Source organism: Cetorhinus maximus, chromosome 2 (genome assembly GCF_964194155.1).
Source record: "Cetorhinus maximus chromosome 2, sCetMax3.hap1.1, whole genome shotgun sequence".
Taxonomy (NCBI): Eukaryota; Metazoa; Chordata; class Chondrichthyes; order Lamniformes; family Cetorhinidae; genus Cetorhinus; species Cetorhinus maximus.
The window spans coordinates 38,222,700-38,241,251 of record NC_135880.1 but is presented as its reverse complement, the minus strand read 5'-3'; the positions used below and the strand labels follow the sequence as shown (position 1 = coordinate 38,241,251).

Genomic DNA, 18,552 nt, shown 5'->3' with positions numbered 1-18,552 from the left:
AGGAAGAGGCTGAGAAAGATTGTACACTTGGCACCTCTGGCTGAGGACGCTCTGTCTTGTCTTTTGCACTACTTTCTGGTTTCCGCCACCATTGAGGAGGTTGGAGTCTTCTCCCCCTGCTAGTTGCTTAATTGTCGACTACCATTCAAGACTAGACATGACAGCACTGCAGCACATTAGTTCGATCTGTTGGTTGTGGGTTCACTTAGCTCTGTCTAGAGTATGCTTCTTCCATTGTTTAGCACACATGCAGTGCTGTCATGTAGCTTCACCAGGTCAAAACCTCATTTTCAGGTATGCCTGGTGCTGCTCCCAGCATGTCCTTCTATGTTTGTCTTTGAACCAGGGTTGGTCATCTGAACTTATGGAGGAACGTAAGCATATATTGTTATAAGTGCCTAGTTCATGGTTCATTGTGGTATTTTGGAGGTAGTTTTTGGTTCTGGCAAGATTGGAGTTAGCTGTACAAAATGGGAAATTTTACTAAAGCAGCTGAAGACTCTTACACTTAAATGGTTGGGGCCGTGTTGACTTAAAGGGGCTAACAGCTAGAACAGTAAGATCATAAAATGGCAGGTTGTCTTCGCATAGAGAATTGGAGACGAGGTATCTACACTGCTATACAGCCTGAGAGTTGTTTTGTTTTGGGAGTTAGGGCTACAATTAATTTAAAAGAATTCAGTGAGCCCTGGAAGACTACATCATCATGGAGATGGGTGGAGCTTCTAGGGTTTCAATTTATCTGTGTCTTTGGGGGAGTGAGTGTGCTGCAGCAGGGAAAAAGTCCATCCTGAGAAGGTGCTGCTGTTAACTGGCTCCAGGCAGCAAGAATGTTGCTGTTAGCTGGCTCTGTGCAGTTAGGGCTCAGGAGAAGTCCTGGGGAGCTGAGAAAGTGGCAGAAGGTCATTGGCTCCATGCTGGAAAGGGTTAGGACTCAGAAGAAGCCATGGAGCCATTTATAGCTTGGTGTAGCTGGGGATTTTGGAGCTTGGTGAAATCCAGGAGCAGTGCCAGTTCAGCGAAGCTAGCCAGCTACTAAAGAGCTGAAATTGCACCAGGAAGTAGAGCCTGTAATCCAGACTCAGAAATCCAGGGGAGCAGAGCCTCAGGAGATGAGATTGAAACACTGGGAGGTGTGCAGACATTGAAGCAGTCGAGTTGGTGCGGCTTTGAGGGAATTCAGTGGCTTGATCTTCAAAATTGAAAAGTTTGGAGTCCCTTGTGAGGACGACAGAGTTTCAACAAGATTGGTTGACTCACAGTGACATCTGGGTGGGTTGCTGAGAAATCCGTGGGATCTGTCTTGGCCTCATTTGCTATGTATTCTACAGTGTGGTGTGTTCAACCACAGTTTGCCTGTTAATCCACATATACCTCATATTAACCCTGAACGTTTGAGTATAACATAGATATTATAAATTGTTTTAGCTTTCTGACCTTATAAGTAAAGTTTAATTTTGTTTGTTCAAAACCCATGGAATCTTGTGGCCTTGTTCTCCTGGCAAGTGTCTTGAATCTCAAACTTTGTCTACTTTAAACAAAAAGTTATTGGTCTCTAACCAAATCTTACCAAAAAGGTGGGGTCCTGGCCCAGGAACATAACAATATGCAGTATTTCAACTTTCTTGCGTTTTCATTCTTCCTATTGAAAATTCTCACTAGGTAAAACCTGGAGAAATGGTAGCAGTTTGAATTGGACCAATAATCCGGTGTTATGCTGGTAACACAGTATAGGCACAATTTCCAATCAACAAGGTAGCCAATAGCTGTATAAAAATAATGCAGGCTGAAGCATGGTGTGACCACTTTGTACAGTGGTACACAAACTTTGTTATTTGGAAGTTCAGCCCTTGTATAGTTTAACTCAATTATAAAACTCCAACTATAACTGCTAAAGTGTTGATAAACACATTTTTTATATGTAGAAAGTATAGTCTAGAAATTATAGTCCATAATATTAGCACATAGATGCGAACAGACGTTCACCCCAAATTCAATATTTAAATAGTGAATGAAGCAAGGTCAGAGAAACACGTTAAACGTTCCAAAGATTGGGTTTATAGTGGCAAAATGATCCACATTAGGTTGGGGTACAATGTGTTATACTGTGACAGGAGAGGCTTCCCAAATGCTGTTGAAATGCCCTCTCGTGTCATAATGATGACAAAAGAGACTGAGGAACATATAGAATGATACAAAGCCCTGACAGTGTGAATGGTTAGGTAGGGGATCACATATTCTAGGGATTTGCTCCCTCGTTGATTCATTAAAGAATGCCTGAATAATTGGGGGTAAGTAAACTGAAAAAGCGCTGTTTCCGACCTCATCAAATGCTTGGCAATGCTTCATCTGATTCACTTAGGGGTGTAACTGTATTTTGTCTACTGTCAATAGGAAAATTAGGCACTTTGTGTCCATCAAGAAATTGTGCAGTGACAACAATAAGCAGGTAAGATGCTACTTTCCTCATTCTTTTCCACTGAAGAGCTTTTTTTTAATGTATGTAGGCTTTACGATGCCGATGAAAGCCATCAGATTTTAATGAGGTTCTATTGGTGTGTTAACAATAGTTGCAATTTCCATTTTACTAGATTTAAAATTGCTGATATATGTCTTTATAATTAGATGGCTTTAATTGAAGTTTAAATAGTGAAACAATATTAAGCTCACATTCTCGCCTTACCTAATTAGTGCTGTCCCTGTTGAAGCTGTTGCAGTCACTCTTCAATTTCTAAGCAATTAGCTTTAACTGGAGTTTCACCCATGCAACTCTCCATTACACTCATTTGGCTCCACACTCATAATCATTGTAAACTCTGTCACTGTGAATCTTATTGTGTAATTGGATCTCTGTGAAATGTACCCTCTTCATAATCCTGAAGCAGTGCAAAAGGTTGGAAGGATGTGGGAAGAGGGGGCACAAGGGGTAGCAGGAGGATTGGCAGCCACTTAAAATCTTCTTTTATTGAGAGACCTACTTCTAAAATTTAAGATTTTTTTTCTTCTAATCAGTTTTCTCTGTTAATTATCTTTTCCTCCCCCTTCTCCTTAAGGCATTGATTCTTTAATGGCATTTAGCTCTACAGATGCCAGACACTGACGCTTCACGCAAGTGAACATGAACGAGAGATCAATAGACAGAAATCAGGAGTGGAATTTTACAGCCTCCCCGGGGAGCAGCTGGCAGGCAGGGGGCTGGGGGCCATAAAATCAGGGGTGGCCCACCTGCCAAGGGGTCAATTGAGGCCCTTAAATGGTCAATTTGCTAGCAATGGGAAGTGTGCGCGCCATGCGGCAAGCCCTCCTGGTAAAACCTGGTGGCCATTTTGCAAGCTGAAGGGGAGACCCTTCCGTTCAGGCACCCTGTGCCCAACAAATGCTCTCCCCATGGTAGTTAAACCACCCCCACCGTATTCTCCTCCCCACTCTGTTCAACACAGCCCCCCAACCTGCCTCGCTGGGGCCTGCTAGCCTGGCCTTGGCAAAACCTGGTGTTTACTTGGCTCCATGGTCCTGCTCCATGGTTCTCTTCATTAGGGGATGCCTGTGGCCCCAAAGGCTACCACCGCTCCTGGTGGCGTTGCAAAGACTAGAGAACCACCGGCCATTTGATTCACTCTCAGAGGTGGGACTTCTTCCCAGATGGTGGCAGAAGTCTCGTCTTGAGTCAATTAACGGCCCAACAGTTGATAAATCACTGTGGGACTGACCTGGCTGAGTGGAGGTGGGCATGCCCCTGACTTTTCAGCCAGGGGGCTGTGTGTAAAATTGCCATGTGTTACACTGCCTCTGTGTAAAATTCCAGCCCAGGATTGCAAAGCTTTGCTAATTTTCTTCTCCTTAACCCAAGGGTGCTGAGACTATTTATAGCACCTCTGCTACTACTTGGCTATGGTCAGCCAATTCAAGATTGGGAATCAAAAGAGTTGCAATTCTGATCAGGTCAAATTACCTATTTAAAATAAAGACTTCCTAATCTGTTAAAATAATGCTCACAGGAATTTGACATAATCCTATTATAAGAGCATTACAAATAATACACTGAAATTTTCAAGCTCTTTTATACTTGACCCTCCCCCCATTTACTTTTCCAGTGAAGTTAAGCTGATTATTTGTACAATTGCCTGCTAAGTTGAGGATGTGAAACTTGTGATGTCCTCATATTTTTGTTGGCATAAGATACATTGCGCAGAGGAGCAGTTCGTGTCTAGCCACGGCCCACTAACTTTATGTGAATTATTCTGAAGTTAAAATGCGAATAGATTGAGATTGAATGCTTGCCACTTGAGCAAAGCTGCAGCTCTTGGGGAAAAAATTCATATAAACCTCTGCTGGCTAGAAAAGTAAGAAATCACATTAGTTCTGCACTCAATGTATTTCATAAGCAAGGTTTCTTGATGCACTTACAGCTTCTATTTGTTCATGTAAATCATTTTTGTCTGATTAGAGGCAGTTCAGCTTCTGAATCTTTAGGTTGATTGTTCAAAAGCATTGTATGTGACCATTTATTAAATCCTTCGCAATGTAATTTAAATACTGTTCAGATTAAACAGTGAAATCCCACAAGCCTTGGACATACTTGATGGTGTGTAGATGACATTGTAAACAGCATGAGCGATTTACACACTGCCATCTAAATTATGAGATTGGTACAGCCTTGAACTCATTTTCAAATATTCTTTCAATAATATGTACTGTTTATTATAGTTTATTCTTTAAGATCCTTCTGGCGAGTCTTTCTGAATATTAGCATGTAATTACGTATGCGAATGAACAAATTGCTGCTCTTCCCCACCTGATCAATCCTGAGACGTTTGTTTTCCTCCAATTAAATTTGAATGTTCAAGGCTGTGGAGACTCAAGGAGGTCAAATTTAACTTTTGGCTGCCAGCCAATCCCTGATACATTGAGGCCCGGGCTTCATTTAAATTAGCGAGCTGTGGGCCAACAGACAGATGGAGTTTGCCAGAGTTAGGCCGGAGCTGGGCCAGCCACTAGCAGTGTAGGTTGCGATGGGGGAGGCTGTACTCATGGAGGCTTGGGGGGTCAGGGGTGGTAGTGGCACAGGTTATTTTGTGACCCCCCCCAACCCCCCGCCAACCCCAGCTAGAGATTCTGACCTAATAATACTCAAAATAAAAGTGGAAATTTATATACCTGTGGCTTCCTTCAGGCTCAGGTGATGCCAGAAGCCTGTGCCTGATGAGGAGGCCCACAAAAATAATTTGACAATGACCGTAGGCAGGACTCTCCTGCTCTCTCCTGAACAGCAAAAAAAACCTAAGACCGGGTGAATTAGCTGAGATGAAAAGAAAAACTGTGAAAGTTGGAAATCTGAAATTTCATCAGAAAACGCTCAAAGTCCATGGCAGGTCAAACATAATCTGAAACAGGGCAATAAATTAAATGTTTCTGATGAAACATATACCTATCTCTTTAAGGCACTGACTGGCCTGATGTAGATTTGCAGCATTTTCAGATTTTTCCTCTTTATATTGACCCTTATTAGTTGCTGGCTTTCTTTTCTGACCTTTATTTTGTTACATTATTTTGCCTTGTTTTCCTTAATAATGTGTACTCCATCAGGGCATATTCCTTGTGCTACCTGTCTGTTCCAAAAGTGATCTTTTAACACTTAACAAGACCTTGCAATCCTGGAGTCCTTTGGCACTATCCCTATACCTAAGGAGGTTTGGAAGATTGTGGCCGACACCTCTGCATTTTCTACCCTCAGGAACCTAGGATGTATCCCATTCTGACCAGGTGTCACTTCAAGCACTGCCAGCCTTTCTAATTCCTCCTCTTTAACAGTTTTTACGTCATACAGTACCCTTGTTTACCAAAGATTTGAGCCCTATTCCTTGGTGGACACCAATACAAAGTACTCATTTAGCCAGGCCTTCTGCCTCCATCATATATGAATATGTGTATGCTTAATGTATTTGCATGAAACTCCTTTGGTCATTATTTTAACTTTTTAAATAGAAGAAAAAATAATTTTATATAGGCATGTTAACTATTAATTCACTGATTTGTGTGATTTCACCACCACCCCCAACCCCACCACCACCACACTTGAGTATCCCAATACCTTACTTCATGACATTTCAATAAAAGTCCCACTTGTGGACAAATTATTCACTTATCTTTAGGATATATAAAAAATACTGTGAAGGTGTGATCAGCGAACCTGATTTTACAGCACAACATGTTTTATAATTTCTTACAACTCTATCATGTTTATGATGTTCATTTCTTTTACTTTTGGATCTTGAATTATATTTTTCCCATTAGATCCACAATGCGCACAGTGAGGACAAATATATGGAAGAAAATTCTCAATCAGGTGAGACAATTCAAACTTTTGTTTTTGGTTTATTAAGTGCTGGTGTTTGGCCACTTCTGATGTCAAGGCTGGGATATTGACATGGGGCAGTGGAGTTTTAGAAGGAAACCCACCCAGAAGTCTGGATTTCCCCTCATGCTAAGGGCCTTTACCTCCAAAGTGTGCAACTTTTCTCCATAGAGGTTCCCCATCCGATGTCAGCCTGATAAACAAGTTTGGCTTCCAGTTGGGTAGGGAGAACTCCAGGACAGTTAGGGAGCCTGCTGCAATTGCTGTTGGGATTTGGTGTGGCTCTGATTCCTGACGCCAGTGAGGGTGGGGTATGTTTGGTCCAATCCCAGGGCCACTACATAGATCAATACATAGATTTTTGTTATCCAAAGATATTAAAGGAAACTCCCTCCCTAACAGCATAGTGGGTGTACTTACCAACACATGGACTGCAGCGGTTCAAGAAGGCAGCTCACCACCACCTTCTCAAGGGCAATTAGGGATGGGCAATAAATGCTGGCCTAGCCAGCAATGCCTATGATGAATAAAAACAAATGAAAGGATTTTGGGCAAAAGCAGGTATGTGGAGTTAGGTCGCAGATAACTCATGATCTCACTGAATGCGGAACAGACTGAATGGTCTACTCCTGTTCCTATGTTCCTATAAGATCATGGCTCACTGATTGAGACCCTTGCTTTGTGTGGGAAAAGTAACCAACTTGAAGATCACAGTGAGGAGTGAGGAAAGCTGTGCTTTGACAGTTGGGAAATTTTGCAGCAAAGGGTAGCTGGGATTAAATCTTACTTTAAATTAATCCACAGGATATCAAGGACTTTCATTTGTAAATGTGATCATTAAACCCTAATATATTTTAAATACATTATTTACTATTTAGTGCTGTTCATTTCTTCCATTGTCAGCAAAGAACACAGGCCACTACAATGTACAATCCTCTGAAGCTTGAATATGTTCCATTTTACCCTGATTAAGTTGATAACAGCCACTTTTGCATCCAACATACTATCTTCTGTACCCTCATTCTGGGCTATAACAAACCAGAGCATCTATTGTGACACTTGCCTGTTGTAACGTAGGAAGGAGAAAACTTGCATGACTATCATCATGTTCTTTCTTCACAGATTCACAGTCATTAAGACATAAAGATAGGCGGAAAGGTTCCATTGATGTCAGATCAATAACATCAAGAAGAAGTGATGGTAAGAATACCGTTTTCACAATTTTTACCGGGCCAACATTTGCTCTCAAAATATCAGTGAGACTTAGAGCCCTCAGCACTATTTACACAGCTTCAGGTGAGGAGTAGTTTCATGCTTAAATGCTAATATCCAAATGTTACAGTTCAATTTGCGCCACGCTGCTGTTAGCCTTGTGAAAATAGCGTTTTGGCACCTGTCTCATCATTGAAATGTGTTGAATGGTGTGTAGTTGCTGGATTGGTGGGGTAGATGTGAACTCTTTGCCATAGGAAGCTAAGTCTTGTTATTTCAAATGTAAATACCTTTTTAACAATGTGTTAAATGTTAATTAATGCCAAACATCTTTTTCAAATTGAAAATTAACTATTACAAGCATGGAGCTTCATTCCTTCACAGATTAAAAAATGTAAAATCTTATTTTTTTCTTTTCCTTTCTTTATCCTGGTCCCCTTTCTCATTATCCCATCTACCTGTCCCTCTCCTTATTTCTTTTTATGTACTTGATTTGACATTGAATCCAACCACTCTAATTCACACTTCCTTCTCAGTCTGAGCACTGTATATTTCATAACTTTTCAATCTGATTGGTTAAGGAGATACACATTTGCCCTGTTTCCCTCACTGTAACTTTATCATCTCGCACTTTCAGCAATTTGCCATGCAACAATTTTTAAAATGATACATGCAAAGGCAGGTCTAACTAACAACAGATACCATTGCCTGCTACAGCAAATTATGACCCATTTTATTTTCATTAGAATGATTAAAATCAAAAGATTTGTTGCATAATATTTTTTCACAGAAGATAATCTTTATTGGTGAATGCTGGTCTCATATTTATATAGCAGATGTGAGTTATTTGAAGGCCCATGTTATGTCGTTCACTTTTATTGAATTTATCTTGAAGCTATAATCATCACATAATCTTGTGCCACAAAATGCTCAATACTCGATCCATTGTCAAATCTGGGCATGTTATCAGTGTGGGACATCTGAAAGCCCTTCCTTTGGTACTCATTTCTCCAGGCAGTTCATTCAACCGACGGCATTCTTCAATGGCAAGGATTCATTCCATGACAATCGAAGCTCCAATCACAAAGGTGAGTTAACAAGCATTTTCAATAAGGTAATATTTCCATTCCATGAACTGTGTCCATTGGATTGTTTTGGAATTTAGTGGAAAAGTTCAAACATTGCAAACCAAACATAGACTCCAACATAGCAACCATTTCTGAATGTCTTTGAAATTCTCAACCGTATTCTCATATGCCGTGTCATTCAAATAGCATAAACAAATAATTGCATGTTAAATCAAGGGAAGTACAAATTAACATTTACGCATTTAATACATTTAGTGCTGGGTGGAATAGTTAAAGCAAACCCTTGTGCTTAGCACATTTTCCATAAAAAGAAAAGAAGGTGGGGTGAAGATGGTTTCTAGAACTGGAAAACCCAATTTCCAAAAAATGGACCAAAGTTACCTGAGAAGTTAATGTATTACAATGCAAGGATGGGAAAATGCATGATCATAAACAATGGATACCTTGGCATAGGAGTCATGGTAGACCTCATGGTTCTATGTTTTCAAAGCTCTTCTAAAAGTTAAAACAATTGATTCCATGATGCCCGATCTCCACTGGGTCAGAGGCAGATCGTCGTAGTTGGTCTCCATGCTCCTAAGCTGAAGAAGGTAAGATGATGATCATTATCTAGAAAGCCCCTACAGTAAAATGCATCTCTGTGCGGACCTCAAATAAAGATCATGTCCAGCTGTGAAGGCCCTACAGGCAAGAGATTAAAAAGAAACAGAAAAAGGAGGCTTGTGACAAATAAAAGGCTGACAAGACATCAGAGACTCAAGCTGAATACAGAAAATACAGAGGAGATCTAAGAAAGGGAATGAGCAGCAAAAAAGAACACTTTGCATTAGTCTTCACTAGAGAAGAGGATGTTGCCAATGTAGCAGTAAAGGAAGAGTTAGGAGTGATATTGGATAGAATAAAAATAGGTAAAGACGAGATAATCAAACAGTTGGCAGTGCTCGAGGTAGAAAAGTCGTCCAGTCCCTTTGGAATGCACCCGAGATTACTGAGGGAAGTATGGATGGAAAATGATTTTGTTTTACAAATAATTAATAACTGCAGTGTATTCTGATGCTCCTTAAATAAGGGGGTGGTGGCGGAAGACTGGCCGATTGCAAATGCTACATGTTTCAAAAAAGGGGAGAGAGAAAAACCCAACAACTACAGACCAGTTGACCTAACATTAGTGATAGGGAGGCTTTTAGAGCCTTTCAGCTAGAAGTTTTACTAATCTGACTCGCCAGGAGTGGGGTGATCAGAACATCATGGGAAACCCGGAATTCAGGATTCTCACACGCATTGGAGTTTTAACTTCACAGCACGTAGACAATGTCACTGATCAGTTGTCCCCCTGGAGGCCAGTCTGATTAATGAGGGGTGCGATCAAGTGGGCTGCCAATCCTGGTGGAGCTGGGGGTGGGATCGGACGCTAGTGGGAGCTGAAATAAGGCTTCATAGTGGGGTTATCGGAGACCAGGGTGAAGGGGGGAGTACAAGGAAAATCATGTTTGACTAACTTGATTGTGTTCTTTGATGAAGTGACAGAGGGGTTTGATAAGGGTAGTGTGGTTGAAGTAGACATGAAATTTCAAAAGGCCTTCAATAAGGTACCACATAATAGACTTGTAAGGAATTAAAGGGACAATGGTGGCGTGGATAGAAAATTGGCTAAGGGACAGATTTTATAGTTTTTTTAAAAAAAAGAAAACAAGCAGTAGTGGTGTATGAGTGTTTTTCAAACTGGCGGGAAGTATACAGTGGTGTCCCCAAGAGTTGGTATTCAGACGCTGCCCATCATGATATATATTACTGACCTGGACTTGGGTATATAGGGTATAATTTCAAAGTTTGCAGGTGGCTCCTCTTTATCTATTCTATCCTCTCCAGTTCCTTCCAAGGGGTGAGGGACCTCTGTTATGTGGAGAGGCTGGGGTTCTTCTCCTTACAGCAGAGAAGATTAAGGGCAGAATTTTCCCCCCGTTGGGGGGGATGTTGAAGAGCGGGCACACGGAGTCGCGCCTCCGATCAGCACCCCCAATTGGGGGCGTGCTGCCATTTTACGTGGGCAAGCCAATTAAGGCCCGTCCAGCATGATGTCTGCACGGAAGCTCTATGCGCTCCTTGTGTGGGCGGGGGGGGGATTCCCTAAACCCGAGCGTGCACTCTTTGGCACATGTGCTGCCTCAGGGAGATAGGCTCTACTGTAAAAAATATTAAAAATAGAAAAAAAAATTCCCTGACATGTCCGCTCATGTGACACTGTCACATGAGTTGGGACATGTCCATAACTTTTAAAAACACTTTAATTAAATTTTTAAAAACCTACATGAAACCTCATCCTGCCTGTGGATGTGGTTTCGTGCTTTTTCTAATGCCCGCCAGGGCTTCTAGCCTGCCCGCCAACCTTAAGGTTGGGCGGGCAGGTCCATTACTTACTTAAATGACTCTGTCAATGGCCTCAACTGACCATTGACAGGTCGGCGGGTGCACAGCTGATTTTGCTGAGCTCCCGCCTACATGAAAATTTAAATGGGGCGCGGTGATGTCCAGAGTTCCGCCCGAGGTCACCGCAAGTCATTTTACGCCTCGGTGATCGGGCCCTGCCCCCTGCTCGCCGACAGGAAAATCCTGGCCTAAGAGACGACTTGATGAAGGTGTTCGAAATCACGTCTGATTTTGATACAGTAAAAATGGAGAAAATTCTGTGACAGAAGGGTCAGTAACCAAAGGATACAGATTTAAGGTGATGGTCAGAAGAACCAGAAGTGATAAGACTTTTTTTGAGAGTAAATTAGTATGATCTAGAATGCACTGTTTGAATGGCTGGTGGAAGGAAATTCAATAGTAACATTCTAAATGACATTGGATATATACATGAAAGGAAAAGAATTCTGAAGTGTGACTAATTGAATAGCACTACCAAAGAGCTGGCACATGCATGATGGTCTGCAAGGCCTCTCACTAAGCTGTTTCATTTATGATACTAAGTACCTTGCTGAATAGGGACTTTAGCAAGGTATAAGAGGACTGCTGGGATCCATAGAGGTGCAACTCAGCATTTGTTAGCACCTCCCAAGGGAAAAGCTAAAATACTTGGGCCGGGATTTTCTGTGCCCGCTGGTGTCGAGCGTGTTTGGTGGCGTGAGCGGACAATTTGGCTAGAAGGCCAAAAATCTGTTAAACAACGTCATGAAACCAGTTTGCAATCGTCCACTCCACCTGCTGCTGGCAGGCTGCGTTTCCCGCCATCAGATGTCGGGAACTTCACTGCGATACATCTACATATCATTATAAGACCAACCGGCCAGAATCATCCCCTGCCAAACCCTGCTGGATCATCCACCCACATCAGCATGATTGCACACCAACGTGTTTCACAACAGCATATAAAATGTGTGCATTGGTGGGCTGCACTTTGAGGGGAACTCAGAGGTGAGTACACAGTAACATTGCGGAGTGCTTGCCCGGGTCGCTTGTTGGACTTCAAGGTTGAGGCGCGTTGTTGGTGGGAGGTGGGAGGGGGGAGGTGGGGGGAATGGTGCAAGGGCTGCCCTGCGGTTGAAGGTAGTGCACAAGCACATGTAGGGTGTGGAGGGGTGGGGGTTGGGTGAGGGATGCGGCCACGCATTAGGGAAATCTTGTATAAAGTGACCATTCCACTGCAGCTGAGACAGTTCAGGCGCAGCCACATTGATATGATTGGAGTCGAGCTTGTAGCTTCTCTGCCCACTCGAGCAACGTAGAGGCATCAAAGTGCCACCAAGTGCTCCACAGCTTTTCATCCCTCAGGCACAGACTGCAAAATAATGAGCGTTTTAGTGGACTGCAGAACAGTTGGATGACTGGGCACGTTCTCCTTGCTAAAGCTGGACGTGGAGCAGTCACTGGTGGAGGTGTTCACAGCCCCTTGTAATGTCATCATCCTGCTTTGGACCAGTCTCCCTCATGGTTCAAGCTAACAGTGCAGTCTGTTAGGAGAATGCCTACGCCTGAGCTGAGAGGGCAGCATGCAGTCCAATGGACAAAGCTGCCGCCAATCGGTTGGGTGGAGTGGGGCAGAGGTGGGTGCGATTTTGGGCAGTCATGCAGCGCACTAAACTCTAGCCATCCAAGTGGTGGCCAGCACTCTCTGGGATGTGTTAAGGGGCATTCAGACTTAACCAAGACAGGTTCTTAGTACACCCAGGCTAACCCACACATCTGTCTCTTTCATCCTGCAGGAGGAGTACATCAGGATCATGGAGCCTGGTGACACAGCTGTATGACTCGTGGCTTACAGAGAGTGAAGTCAACAGAGAAGAGAGCGACTGAGGCACCTGGCTGGGCAGAGGGAGGAGCAGCGCCCTCTGGAGGAAGGGGCGGCTGCAGCTCATGCACACACTGCCAAAGAGCCATAGCAAGCTGTCATTGGTCAGTGCCTAGCTAGACCCAGGGTCAATAGACACAGCCTTTTATTCCTGCAGATGACCAAAAACCAGTGTCGCTGAAGACTGCACATATCTAGCGAACTAGTTGTTCACATCTGCCAGCTACTGCAGTATTTGGCGCCACAGGGTCATGGAAGGCATCCACTGCCAGTGGCTGTGAAAGTTACAGCAGTGCTCAATTTTTACGCCAATGGCTCCTTTCAGGGCTCCACAGGTGACCCTTGTGGGACATCACAAGCCTCCCCCAACAAATGCATCCATGAGGTCACAGATGCCATCTTTGCGAGGGCACACAACTTTGTACATTTTGCCCGGTATTAGGACAGCCAGGATGCAAGAGCGATTGGATTTGCCCAGATCTGGGGTTTCCCACAGGTGCAGGGTGCCATCGACTGCACTGACGTGGCGTTCAGATTTCCGTCACAATATGCAGTCAACTATGTCAACCGCAAGGGATTCCATTCGCTGAATGTGCAGCTGGTGTGCGACCACCACAAACGCATCCTGCAGGACTGCGCAAGATTTCCGCGGAGTGTGCACGACTCCTACATTCTCATTTTGTCACATGTCCCTGAAGTCTTCCAGGGTCCACAGAAGCTGCAGGGCTGGCTCCTCGGGGTCAAAAGCTACCCGCAGAGCACGTGGCTGATGACACCCGTGCAGCGGCCTCAGACTGCAGCAGAGTGAAGGTATAACGGGGCTCATGCTGCAACTCGCAACTTGTTGGAGCAGACCATCAGGATGCTGAAAATAAGGTTCGGGTGCCTGGACCGGTCTGGTGGAGCCCAGCAATATAGCCCACAGAGGGCGTCACGCATCGTCGTCGTCTGCCGCGCTCTTCACAGCCTGGCGCTGCAATGGGGAGAAGAGCTGGCTGAGGAGGAGCTGGAGGTCTCCTCCGATGAGGAGGACGCTGACGATGATGAGGGTGAGGAGGTCCTCAAAGGCAATGATGACGGAGTGAGACCCTCGCACTGGCCAGATGAGGCAGGTGCGCACGGGAGGCCCTCATAGCTGCTAGATTTGTGGAGGATGATGACGACAGGCAGTGAGGAGACACTATAGATCCTCACATTGCTTCTATGAACGTTTGACTCCAGTCTGGCTTATGGCAATGCACATACCCTCTGTGATAATGCTCCTGTCATGGAGACACAGCGGAAGCCCTAATAATAGCTCAATTGCAGGAGGATGATGATGACATGCAGTGAGGACATGCCATAGATCTTCACATAGCTTCTGTGAATGTCTGACTCCTGTCTGGCTGAGGGCAGCTTGTGAGCAGGGTCATATTATAGAGACGCAGCCATGAAACTTTAAAAGCATCTGATCCTTTGTCCACCTTCAGTACCTGACCCCTTCAGGAGCACAGCGTCACTGGTCACAGATGCTGACGAGATGGGGGCCAGCCCCACCTTAAAGGCACTGAGAGCGCACAGAGAGAATGATGGAACTCTGTGACGCCTGCCCACTACATTCTGGCAGCAATTACAAGCACCATCGAGGTGCAGGCATCTGTAACGTGTCCAGGGAGTGTGAGGCCAGACCATCATTTTGGTCTGAAGGCTGCACAAAGCACAGGGAAGAGGCCCTGGTCTGAGACACCTGCCTTTATCTTGTACAGAAAGGTTTCAGATCTGTGTGACAAGAACACTGCTCATCAGAACAAGGAGCCATAGGCAGGGAGATATTCTTGGGAGTTTATTGACGATAGCGAACATTATGTACAAGTGATTAACACCTGTGCCCAGGCCGTACAACTAATTCTTCTTAACATTCCTAACCCTGCCGCTGCATCTTGGTGCACCCTGGCCATCCACAGTGGAGGTGGAGGCAGCCTGCTGACTGCTGCGCCCTGTCTGTGATGACCTTGGTGGATGTCCTCTGGTGGGCCGAGACCTGTAGGGCTCCGGCCTGCTTTCGGGGTCCTGCTGTGCGGCAGTGGCACCCTCTTCGGCCTGTGGAGCTGGAGCTGCTGAAGAGGGGATTTGGATGGACTGGACACTCCCAGAGTCACCTGGATGGATGGCCCCAGGAGGTACACCTGCTGATGCTCCTTCCTATGGGTGCCCATGGGCCCCTGGCTGACTCTTTGAGGAGAAGGGCTTGCTGGAGTGAGATTGAGCTGCCCTGCACCCTCTCGTGTACACACTGTTGGAGGCCAACTATGGCGTCAGCAATGGAGTTGAGCCTGCGCAGCAGTGCAGGAGTGAAGTCCTGGACCAAGGTCTCCATGACGGTTGCCATCTTACCAGTGTTGACCTTGGCATGTTGGTGCTATCACCTCAGCCTGAGGGAAGATGGACTTCTCCATCGTGCTTCGCGATCTGAGGAGTGCAGCGGACATCCCTTCCTGATGTTCCCGAGCTTGCCTTTGCAGCTCCTGCAACTGTGACATGACCGAATCCAGAGGCTCGTCTTCTGACTCGGACTCAGCAAATTTCTGGCCTCCAGCAGTCCTCTGAGTGCCAGACACCTGGGAAGTCCCTGCCGCCACCTGCTGCAGACAGACAGTGAGATGTGCTCACCTGATTGTCGTCCTGATGTTACTGTAAAGCTAGGTCCCACCCAGGTGTGTGTCTATGTGCTGGTGGAGGGTGTGGGTGAGCGCTGTGATGGGTCTTCAAGGAGGTTTCTTTGGGACTTGATTGGAGGCCTTGGGTCATGGACTCCGTTGGCTGTTTCCCAGGTGTGCCTGCAGAAGCAAGGGGAGATAATTTGTGCATGACCTGCGAAACAGGACACATCACTCACAGCATGATTGTCTGATGGATATTACACTGCTGGATCCTCACTTGGTACAGCACCGCCGACCCCACTGTCAGCACAGGAATGGTCCAGATCATTGTCGGCCAGCTGGATGGCTCTGTTTTCAAATTCCGTGAGGACCTTGATTTCAGGCATTCCCCCACCAGTCTGCGACCTCTCCCATTTCTTGTGTGCCAGCTTGTCCTGCATGAATAGAGATGAAGAGAGTGTAAGCAGAACACCTGCCAGGCCAAATGATAAGTATGCGTGGCATGTGTGGGTGATGAAGTGGGCCCATGGACAGGATGAGGACAATGAAGGTGTGTGTGAGAAAGTGAAAGGTGATGTCCCTTGAACCGGCAGTGAGTGAGATCCCTGTGGATGTGTGATGAGTTTGTAAGCGTGTGAGTTGAGAGTGATGAGTGGAGTTACTTCCCCTGGCGGAACAGAGGAGATCATTCATCCTCTTGCGACACTGGGTGGCTGTCCTCTTTTGAAGGATGTTGGCACTGACCATCGTTGCCACCAGCTCCCAAGAAGATTAGTGAGGTTTCTGCCCATCCGGCAATCAGAGCGGAGGCAGAGGACGTCATGGCGAGCCTCCACTGTATCCAAAAGGCGCTTGAGGGATGTATCATTAAATCTGGAGGGCAGCAGTCTTTTTACCTTTCAGGGCTAAATCTTCTTTGCAGCAGTTATGGGCTGGAAGCACTGAGAGGTACGCGCTAGACTTTAGATATGACGCCCAGTGTGATGAAGCGGCGAGATGATGGCGTGGCGGGCGAATAAAAGTCCACCTGCCATGGAAAATGGTGTGTTTCCCAGGAATGCATAATTAACGCAGCACGTTTGGGATGATACAGCATAAAAAGTCGCCATTGCAGCCGACGGGTAAAACATCATTTAACCCACCCGTTACTGCACTTTGTGCAAATCTGGGATGATTCCACCCTTGGGGTCAGATTTTCATCTAGGAGGCCGGAATCAGTTTTCAGGAGATTTCCCGGCATCATGACCCTGCCCCCTGACCAATAGTGCCAGCTGGTGCTATTTTCATGGCAGGGAGTCAGGGACAGGCTGGAGTCAAGCCTGCAGCCTCAAGCAGCAGGCCCAAGGTGGAGACAGAAGTAGGCCGATGCCAACTTGGCCAAGTTAAAAGGCTTGCCTCTGTTCACTGAGACATCAACCCAGTTCTGGAGATGAGTGTAAAGCACCCTAACCCTCAACCCCTTACCCCCCTCATCCCCCATAGCCTCCTCATTCCCCCAAAACACACATACCACTGCTGTGTCCGCCTCACATATCACCATACCCCCTCACCCGCTATTCCCCCACCAACCCACTCATCCGGTATCTATTATCAAATGAACTCATGAGCTCCAATAATAATATTTGGAAGCCTTTGAAAGCTCAGAATTCTGTCAAAATAAACAAACATCACTTGATATCTATTTAAAAAACTTAATCCTCTTAACAGTTTGTAAATCTGTCAAAATAACCAAGCTCGCATTCCCCTTGGTGAACTCATCAGTATATTTGGAAGTCAGCCAAACATTCATAATGAGATTGCATTGAATGACTATATAAGCAACTCTGCTGAACTGAATCCATTTGTGGGGTTGGAACTCAGCCAAGCATTCATAATGAGATTTCATTGAACAGCTGTGTCAAAAACCCTCCTAAGTGAAATACATTAAAGCCTTTGAACATAGTCGGCAACTCAGCCATCTATCATGGCTATGAAACAGCTAAGAGATGACTTGGATGAGCTGAACTTCAAAGATAATGAAAGACCGGCCAGCTGTCAAACCTTTGAAACAGGACAGCTGAGCTAAACATGGAGGGGGAAAAAATCAAAGCTTTTGGCACTTTTTTTTTACTCATTCATGGGATGTGGGTATTGCTGGCTAGGCCAGCATTTATTGCCCATCCCTAATTGCCCTTGTTCAGGGGACATTTACAAGTCAACCACATTGCTGCAGGTCTGGAGTCACATGTAGGCCAACCCAGGTAAGGACAGCAGATTTTCTTTCCTAAAGGACATTAGGAACCAGATGGGTTTTTACAACAATCGTCAATGGTTTCATGGTCATCATCAGACTTTTAACTCCAGATTTTTGTTGGATTCAAATTTCACCATCTGCTGTGGGATTCAAACCTGGGTTCCCAGAGGATTATCCTGGGTCTCTGGAACCCTAGCCCAGCGATAATACCACAATGCCACCACCTCTCCCAATGCCACTGCCTCCCCCTTCACACCATTATCTCTCGGTTTCACTATTGCACAATGCAGAATAGTGCTTTATCCATGGATAATGTACTATAATGCATCAGTAAACTTTTCCCACATTCACAATGTTGTTCATTGCCTCAACAGCTTGCCAGATGTCAGAAGTGACAATCTGGAAACCACATTATTTAATGGTCACTTACCTTTACAAATTAAAATCCTATCATCACTCATTGCATTAAAAATATATATAACTTATAATAAAGCATTTTGTTATAACATAAAGTTGACAACACCATTTGAACTTACCTTTCAAATGGATCCTGAGTCCAAATCATGGTTCCCCATGATTCAAGACACCTCTGTACTGTTACTAAACACGTTGCCTTCCACGGCGCCGGCAATGTGTGGGCTCATAATCTGCCCCCTTACCCCACATTACTGAAAATATCAGGTGCCTGCCATTTTTAAATCCCGCCTGACGCACTTTGTCTCTTTGTCGAGACGGGA

The 18,552-nt window shown here is 45.0% G+C and overlaps 1 protein-coding gene across 1 annotated transcript in view; it reads left to right on the top strand.

Annotated features, from left to right (window-relative positions):
- The window catches only part of pde8b (phosphodiesterase 8B), a 298,830-nt gene that overhangs the window by 215,064 nt on the left and 65,214 nt on the right, over positions 1-18,552 (top strand). The window contains exons 10-13 of the mRNA XM_078563415.1: positions 2,395-2,449; positions 6,295-6,346; positions 7,478-7,555; positions 8,582-8,655. Of these exons, the coding sequence (XP_078419541.1) occupies positions 2,395-2,449; positions 6,295-6,346; positions 7,478-7,555; positions 8,582-8,655 (259 nt within the window). The remainder of the gene's footprint in view (positions 1-2,394; positions 2,450-6,294; positions 6,347-7,477; positions 7,556-8,581; positions 8,656-18,552) is intronic.